At 35.9% G+C, this 9,753-nt stretch overlaps 1 protein-coding gene across 1 annotated transcript in view; it reads left to right on the forward strand.

Moving 5' to 3' along the window:
• LOC106684995 (tax1-binding protein 3 homolog) overlaps window positions 1-9,753 on the forward strand; it is a 19,229-nt gene that overhangs the window by 4,536 nt on the left and 4,940 nt on the right. Inside the window, exon 3 of the mRNA XM_014427430.2 lies at window positions 4,684-4,761. Within this exon, the coding sequence (XP_014282916.1) occupies window positions 4,684-4,761 (78 nt within the window). The remainder of the gene's footprint in view (window positions 1-4,683; window positions 4,762-9,753) is intronic.

The raw sequence follows: 9,753 nt of genomic DNA on the forward strand, positions 1-9,753 counted from the left end.
CCGCCATCTTGTTATTATAAACAATGAAACTTGGTTAGTTTGCTTTTTGGATAAACAAAGCAATGAATATTAAAATGATACATAAAATAAAACATATTAAAACCATTTATATATCAAAATATACTATCTACTCAAAAAGAGCATATTACAATATATATATATATATATATAAAAGTTAATACTCACACTGTTATTCAGATATAAGTCACTCACACACTATGTTTCATTTTCTGTCATATTGTTCAATTTGTAGATTTAATATTTGTTTTTTTCAGTTTTTTAGACACTACTTACATATCTTATATTATACACATCTTCTTACCTACAGAATATTATATTTCATCTTTCACTGTTTTCAATCTACTACCATCTAATTCCACGATTATCAATAAATTTTTTTACTATTCAATTATCAATTATCAATTTTTTTATAATTTATGATTCAATTCAATATTTTGTTTAATTCCAAATTTGTTTGTTTACTATTCCTTTTCAATTTTATGTTTCTCGAAATGTTGGTGTTATCTCTTTTGTTCATAGCCCTGACGAAGACCTGAAACTCAGGTCAAAACGTCGGCATAAAATAAATAAATAGTTTTGTTTATTTATGTTGTTTTTTGCTGACCGCACCCCCCGACAAATCTCTCCAATCAGTAATCTACGCCTATCATATAAGTCAACTATCTACACCTTATTACTATCGCAATTGTTTTAATCATTAATATTTTAAAAGTGCAATAATTAGAATCCTTTATACCATGTCATTTGGGTGGATTTTTTGGCTTACAATCATACACTTCATTTCATCTTCACTTACCTGCAAGCCATTCTCTTCTGCTTTTATTTTAGAATCTTTGAGTCTTTTTATGTCATCTTGGTTACATTCTAGGACCATAATGTCTGTGATTTGATGTGTTCACTCCACCATTTTTGCGTGGTGTTCTAATCACTTTTTTAGGACTAAGTTGAACAGCATTGGCCAGGAGTCTATCTCCTTATCTCAGACCTGTTCTGACTTTAAGGGCTTCAGATATTTCTCCTTGTATCTGGACTGTGTATTTAGGATCATTTGTACACGCTTTTGTCAATCTTACCAACTTCCCCCGGGGTCCTCAGCTCAGTCATTATCTTCTAATTCAATTTCTGTTTACAGAATCAGGCTGCTTTGAAATGGACAAATAAGGTGTGAACATCCTGATCTACTTCCCATCATTTTTTAAATAACAGTTTTAGGATGAAAATCTGGTCTAACGTGCTCTTTCCTTTTTTTTCTTGGGAGCGGAGTGGGACAGAGGTAAACCGCTCTGGGGGTTCTGGAGCCCTCCTTGGGGTCAAGCAGGAGGACCTCTTTTTCCGGTGGTAATTATTCCTCGAAGAAACTCTTTTTCCGGTGGTACATGTTCCTCGAAGGACCTCTTTTTCAGGTGGTAATTATTCCTCGAAGGACCTATTTTTCCGGTGGTACATATTCCTCAAAGACCTCTTTTTCCGGTGGTACTTATTCCTCCTTTGAAGAGCATCGGAAAAAGAGGACCTTCGAGGAACATGAACCATCGGGAAAAGAGGTCCTTCGAGGAATAATTACCACCAGCAAAAGAGGTCCTTTGAGGAATAATTACCCTCCTGGTCCTCTAGGTTGGGGGTAGAGCCTATGGCTGATGACCTATTCCTGTAAAAAACACATTATTACAAAACCGACAACGAAAAATGGATTGTCTTAACATGGTAACGACTCTGGTTATGTATGTATAACTGACTATATTCACACATATTTATTTATATAGTGTATATTAAATTTATAACATCATACCTCTTAATGCTTGAAGAAGTTTGTCGGGGGGTGCGGTCAGCAAAGAACAACATAAATAAACAAAACCATATTTATTTATTTTATGCCAAAGTTTCGACCTGAGTTTCAGGTCTTCATCAGGGGTTGTGTCTTAGAGGAGGGAAATATTCGTACTGTATTACCTCTTAATATTCTAGTCTTGTATTAATAGGAAGGTCTAATTATGGTATGATATAATAATTAGATATTTTAGAGCAGTTTTAATTAAATGAAAATTAAAAAGGTTTAATATTGATATTATAATCTTAGTTTCGTAAGATTATAATATTACATTGGATAAAATTATTTTATTTAAACATTATTTTCGTAATTTATTATTATTCTAAGGTGGAATTATCTTTTAATTGGATTATTATTGCTGTTAAAAAGAATTGTCTTGAAATATTTTTTTAAAATTAGTTTTCAAAATTTTAAACTGGTCAAGGTCACAGTTTAAAGAAATCACAATGCTAACTTAAATGAAGGGATGATAGTGGCATTCTGTACAAGTGTAACTGTAAATGTATAAAACATTAAAATGTTCAATAATTTAATTGAACTGAAGGTTGAAGTGAATTGGGGGTCATAATGTTAAATGTTAATGTCTGAATAGTTAAAATATGTAGTAACTTAAATTTTCATTAATTCATCAATATTTGATTTGATATTATGAGTATATTAAATTTATATTGAGTCAAAAGTTAATATGAACCTCAGTTGACAGAATTACATTTGCTTGTTATTATTTAAAAATAACTAGAGTATCTTTATGTTTTTAATAGGTTGAAGACAAGTAAAATAAGTAAATAACATTTGAGAAGGCACTGAAGGTATGAATTGAAGCCTGGAAAACATTGTTAAGGATATTTTTTCTATTTCAAGTGCTGTGGCATTTCTTTTATAAATATAAAAAAAAATTGTTGATATAATATTTGTTTGTATTTTGTTGGAACTAGGTGAAGAATAGCACCAATTTTTATATAAACCTTTTTAAGAACCTCAGTTCTTCTACACACAGGGACAAAAAAAAACCCAGACCCTTGTCTTAATCTGTTTATTGTCCATAATACCTAATTATAACTGTTAGTTATCTTCTTAAATCATAAAAACAACATTATTGGCATGTTCTTTCTTCGTTCTTCTTTCATAACTATTTAGATAAACAAGTTAGATCAATTCACTACTAGAGGGAATTTGTTGAGTGAGTTCATTGATTTCGTAAATCATTTTTTTTTTTTTTTAAAGATGTTAGGTAAAAAGTAAATAAATAAACAATTATTTATCCATTAATTAATTTTTTTGTTAAAAGTATGGTCTTGAGTCTTTGGTCAACGAAAGATTTAGAGTCAGCATGTACATAGCCAATGTTCTTCAGGTGCTGTGTTTTAGCATCCTTGAGGGTATATAGCTGCTTAAGACAACCGGAAGTCCCAATCGAAGATAAGGTAGTAGTCAGCAGTAACGTACGATGGCTAGAGATGACCGTTTTATAGCTCTTAAGACATTATGCAACTGTCATTTAATGGCTTCTGAGGTTTGAAGTCAACTTGAACCAGTCCATAATCCAAGTCTGAGCTCTTAAACAGTCATCAGATGGCTTTATAAAAATAATCTTATGTCTAGGCATCAGGCATTAGGTCCTCTACAACTGGAGAGGCATCGAACAGAAACACAACTATTTGCAAATCGGTTTCTCATCTAGGCACTTGAACAGTGGGGGACTGTTTCTTCACAGTTGAGTACCGGTTGGGTTTATGGCACTCAGATGACTAGGACCATGTGTGGAGAGTGCTTTGATCCATGTACCATGTGCAAGTCATAGCCTTTTCAAAGACAATCAGTTATGATGTCAGATGGAATCATTGTCCATGCCCGTACCGAACTTACTGTCATATAGAATAGATTATTGACTGCACTAACTGACATAAAGGAAGTTCTTATGGAAAATTTGGTCCTATTTGCTCCATTTATTGGGGAAAATTTTGTGTTAATCCATAATAATGGTCGATCCCATATAGCATGAGTTGTCACCCAATTCTTGGAGGAAGTAAGGATTACCACAACGAATTTACCAGCACGTTCTCCTGACATGAATCCTATAGTACATTTGATCAAACAACGCAGGTAGTCAGTGGCATACCTAGCACATGTTTGACTCAACTTGGCATTTAGTTTATTATGTACAGTTACTCACTGAACATAATTTGATCATGTTCATATCAGTGTTGAAGGTTTCTTGATGGTTCCTGTTACCTCTTAAGAAGGCAATTCTTTTAAACAAACATATAACCATGAACATTCTATAACAACCAAGAATTTCATCCTCTTTGTAATCTGTAATCCAAGATGATCTTGGAACAATGATACGTATTTTTTTTTTTTTTTTTTTAAATGGAAATTTGTTTATAAACATCTATACCATACTCTACACATATATAAGTGAGAATGTACTATATTTTTTGTATCTAATACATTTTTTATTTATTCAACTATGATTAAATTAGATGATTGAATTAGTCAAATTATCTTTGGCATTGATTAAATCTGATAATATGTTATAGATAAAAGTTAAAATATTATTTCTGTTTCAAAAATTAAACTAATAATTTATATATATAGTTGACCGTCAAAATTTATATATAAGAAGATGGTCAGGGTTGCGGTCAAAAAAGAAACAAAAATAGTTTAAAACTATTTTTGTTTCTCTTTTGACCGCAACCCTGACTATCTTCTTATATATGTAATAAATTAGAATTGAAAATGTAACTTTGGGAACTTTAAGACTTATTTGTTTCTTGTTTTTCTTTATCTGCTGCATTATTATTTTTTTATCAATATTTCCATGTTTGTTTTAGGGTATTTATGTAACTGAAGTACATGAAGGAAGTCCTGCTTCAAAATCAGGTTTACGAATGCATGACAAAATATTACAGGTATTTTTATGGATTTTATTCTATGTAACGTGTTTATGTTAATTGATGAAAATTTGTAATGCCTTGTATTAGCTTTATTTATACAGATTTATTTATAATATTTCCTTATAGGTAAAAATTAGGAATATATTTCTTGTACAACAATAATTTATTGTTAATGCAGTACAGTACTATTTTCTTTTTGAAGTAAATTGATTCTTTTAATTTTTAAACACAGATTTTGTTTTAAATTAAATATCATAATTTGCACTAAATTCTGAATAGTACTGTACCTACAAATATGTTCTAACTCCACTCACTGACTGGGTAGTATAGGAAAACTAGGGAATTAGGCATTATCTGAAAACCTTCCTAGCTTCATCATAAATACTTCTATGATCATCTAGTATAATAGGTCACTGCAAAACTCTTTGTCCATTAAATACCTTTTAGTTTAAAAATCTACCCATTAAAATTATTCTTCAAACTACAGACCATCATTATCAATTACTATAACTTATCTTTCAGCCAGAATTTGAATATTGTGTTGACTCCAATCCTTGGTTTTTGAGATCAAAAACTCACATCGTGATTTGATACCCTCGTAGTTTTTTAAGTACTGGCCTTTCAAAATTTTCCATTGACCGTAAAAGATCATTGTCAAGATGAGGCACTGACAGGGTCTTAAGGATAGGTAAGATTCTAATACCCATCATTTTTTATAATTTTTCTTTTATTAAGTTTGAACATTGGGTAGAAGGAGCATTGTTTTCCTGAAATATTGGTTTATTTAGATAGCCAAAGTTGGGTACTTCTATTTAATAACTGCATAAATTCTTTCAGTTGTTTGCAGTAAAGCTCAGTGTTACCTGCTCTGCCATCTGAAACCAGTCTGAAGTGCAAAACATCATAATTCCACTAAACATAGAAGCATAACCTTTGGGCTGTCTTTCCCAGAATGGAACCCTCGTAACCAAAAAACTGCCACGACGCACCACATTTTACGTAAAATCACTTCTCATCTGGTTTATTTCTCGAGATTGCTAACCCAGTTGAAATTTACTGTAACATGGGTTATCCACTACAAAACTTAATGTCCCTCAATTTGGAAAGCAATCTATTCTTAGTAAAAAATTGTACCAGAACTATAATTATTGCAATTATTAGATTAAAATATTAAAATAATTATGAAGAAAGTGAGAAAACTTAACACAGTTAATGAAAATTAAGCACAAAATAGTTAAATTTTAGAAGTACAAGATATAAGGAGTAGAAGTAATGAAGAACCCTGCAATAAGCTCTTCATACTTGGTCTATATGGGCTATACAACAACTGGTGTACAAGTTAATTAGAGAGCTATCCGATATTACCGGAATTTTTATGTCTTAATGGTAGTGTCCCTGAAAGAAGCCTTCCTTTCTTTGTGAAATGAGTCATAAAAAGTCCTTTACTGTAGCTAAAGAATATTTAATAAGACCCGTAGCTTTTTGAGAAAGTTTTTGGACTTGATGGTGAGAAGATTATATTTCATTTCATGGATTGGAAAATCTTGTCTGTTGGTGCTATTTTGAATGTGGAGGGCTAGGTAAACATTTTGTGGCTTTATATATATTCAAGTGGCAAAAATATGGTAATCAGTGATCAACATATATTATTCTTAATATAATGATAACATATATTATTCTTAATATAATGATAACATATATTATTCTTAATATAATGATAACATATATTATTCTTAATATAATGATAACATATATTATTATTAATATTCCTCCTGGACAATCAAAGGCATACAACCAAGAAATAGTAAATAATCCATGTTTGAAGACAGCTGCATAGCCCTCCTTAATAACCAGTTATATATATTATTCAAAATTTATTCTACATCCTTTTTAGTAAATGCTCAAGGGCCGCACATCTCGTAGTATTGATTTTTTCCCATGGTATTGATGATTGCTAAATGGGGCAACCGCCCTACACCTGTTCATTCCTCTCCACGGGACCGTTGCTAGGCATTACTTCATGGAGAGAAATGGCTGAGTACCACCTCACTTTCTTCACATGGTTTTTACGTTTCCATACTACTAACGTCTTCTAGCCCTCTCTTCCTCTCTTAACCTCATGAGGACGACTGTGGTGAATCTCTTCACTGCGTTCCAATGCTGGTCTGAGAGGAGCATATAGCTCACCACATTTTTTGGTGTGATGCGTCCTCCACACACTCTCCAATTCACTTCTTTTTGTTGTAAAGCAAATGCAAGTGAAAAACACGTGCTCTGCGGTTTCCTCGATAGTCTGACATCCAAGGCATTCTGCGGTGTTGTCCAGTTTGAAACGGTACTGGTAGGCTCTAAAGCATCCATGTCTGGTCAACATTTGGGTTATTTAAAAATCCACCTCACCATGCTGGTGACCATACCACGTGCCAACTTTGGGTATTAACCTGCGAGTCCACCTCCTGGAATCTGCAGTCTCCCAACGCTGCTGCCATGGTTATTTTTCACTCTTCTCTGGAAACGTGTAAGTGTCGTCCATAGTGCCTGCTTCTTTCTTCAACAAGGAGTTCCACAGGTGGCATTCGGGCTATCACGCACACTGCTTCATAGGAAACAGTTCGAAAAGCGCTAACTGTCCTTAAACCAACACTGCGATAAACTGAAACCATCTTTCTCCTGTATGATATGGTAACCATCGCTTCTTTCCATATCGGGGCTGCATATAACATAATGGAGGGGACAACAGTAGCAAGAAGCCTTTGGCTACTTCCTTTGGGACCTCCAACGTTTGGCATAAGGCGTGACAAAAAGGATGCTACTTTAGCAGATTTGGCGCTAATATACTCCGCGTGAACATTAAAGTGGAGACGTGCATCGATCATGACTCCTAGTTATTTTAAGCAAGGCTGGAAACGAATTTCGTGCCTACCAACCGTGACAGTGATAGACTCAGTCTGCTTTCTGCTAGTTACTAGGAGAACCTCGGTCTTGTGATCCGCAAGTTGTTGGCCTACCAAAGACAGCCAATCTCGGACCATAGCAACAGCCTGGTTTGCGATGAGGGTAACTTCTTCCAAGTACTTCGCCGCCACTACAACTGGAACGTCATCTACGAATCCCACAACTGTGGCTCCCTCCGGCAATGTCAATTTGAAGATTGCGTCGTACATGACGTTCCACAGAAGAGGTCCTAATACCGAGCCCTGTGGGACACCACCAGCCACCTCATATCTTCTTTGGCCAATGTCTGAAAAGTAAAACAGAACTCTATCTTCGAACTAGTTTGTAAGAACTCTCATAAGATAGGCTGGTACCGCCATAGTCCATAGGGCATCTATTATACTGGTCCATCTTGCAGTGTTAAAAGCATTCTCAATGTCTAGAGTGATGATTGCTGCATAGCGCCTAGCACCTCACCTCCACCTTGCACCTGCAATTGCTATGTGGGCCATCTCGACTACCAATCAAGTATTCTCATCTGCGACGTTGTTGGACTTGCATCATTGTTCTCAATGCTGTACAGAAAGCTGGACACTTACTACTTCCGCTGGGGTGGTCGGCATCTTCTTTACCTGTACATAATGCGCATCGAGGTTTCTGGTCACAATCACTAGCTTTGTGACCTCCTTTACCACAGTTTCGACATAGGCAGGTCCTATCCTTTCCAACACAATTCCGGGCTATGTGTCCGTACTCCCAGCAACGGAAACACTTTGGAACTTTGAGTCTTTCTCGTATACGGCTTACAACCAGTCCTACTCGGACCTTTCCATGAGCCATGATCTTCCTTGCCTGCAGAACCGGAAGTGAAATGACCGCCGTTTGCGTAGCGCCATAGGCTTTCCGGACGGACTTTACCGCTGTGATGGACATTGACTCTTCACCCAGGAGAGGTTTTAAGGCCTCTACAACCTCCTCTTTGGTGGTGAGATCATCCAAATCTCGCAGCTCGAAAAGGGACTCCTCCGTCCAAGTCCGCACTTCTGCCCCTTCGCCAAGCATACCCTCCATTGAACTCTTTAGTAAATTAAGAGATTGCTCTTTCTTCCTGTCCAATTGGAGTAAAAGGTCTCCTTTATTAATTTTTCGGACCTTTGTAATTGATGAAGCTATTTCCACCATCGCCGGATCTTCTCTCACCTTTCGTAGGACATCTGAGTAGGACTGGCTCTCCGGTATTTTTACTATGACTGCAGCAGGTCTCGGTGGCTTTGGGCAAGGTTTCTTCCTCGATCTCTTTCGCACTTCTTGCCATAGCTCCTCCTGCTGTTCTCCACGCTGAACTGTAGTAAAGTACTCTGTGAGAACTCTCATAAGATAGGCTGGCACCGCCATAGTCCGTAGGGCATCTATTATACAGGTCCATCTTGCAGTGTTAAAGGCATTCTTAACATCTAGCGTGATGATTTCTGCATAACACTTAGCACCTCTCCTCCACCTTGCTACCGCAATTGCTGTGCGGGCCATCTCGACTACCAATCCAACACATCTATCATGGAATCGCTCTTTACGAAATCCGTATTGAGCATGCGAGAGGCCATTAACTCCCTCTGTGAACTCTTATAGCCTGAGGGAAAGGATCTTCTTGAATACCTTACCCATGGTATCTAATAAGCAAATTGGACGATAGGTTGACGGGTCTTCCAGTCTTCCCTTACTCTTTGGAATGAGTACGAGGCGCTGTCTCTTCCAAGGTTTCGGAATTGTGCCTTCACGAATGCACGAATTGAAGAGATCGATGAAAAGATCCGGCCGTTTCCTGAGAGCCACCTTCAGAGCTACATTAGGAATTCCGTCCAATCCTGGTGCCTTGCCATGTTTTAGGTCCAAGGCGATGTCCTCTATCTCTTCCTGCGTAATTTGTGCAAAGTCCGTTATATATATATTGTCAATACATTCAATACTATTCGCCTGTTCAGGGAATAGTGTTCTGACAATACTGTCTACAACATTTGATCTCGTGGGGTGCTGCATCGTGCCATTACAAAGTTTCTTAAGCGCTATTTTGTAAGG

The sequence above is a fragment of the Halyomorpha halys genome, unplaced genomic scaffold (genome assembly GCF_000696795.3).
Source record: "Halyomorpha halys isolate HHAL.00 unplaced genomic scaffold, Hhal_1.1 Scaffold644.1, whole genome shotgun sequence".
In the NCBI taxonomy this organism is placed as follows: domain Eukaryota; kingdom Metazoa; phylum Arthropoda; class Insecta; order Hemiptera; family Pentatomidae; genus Halyomorpha; species Halyomorpha halys.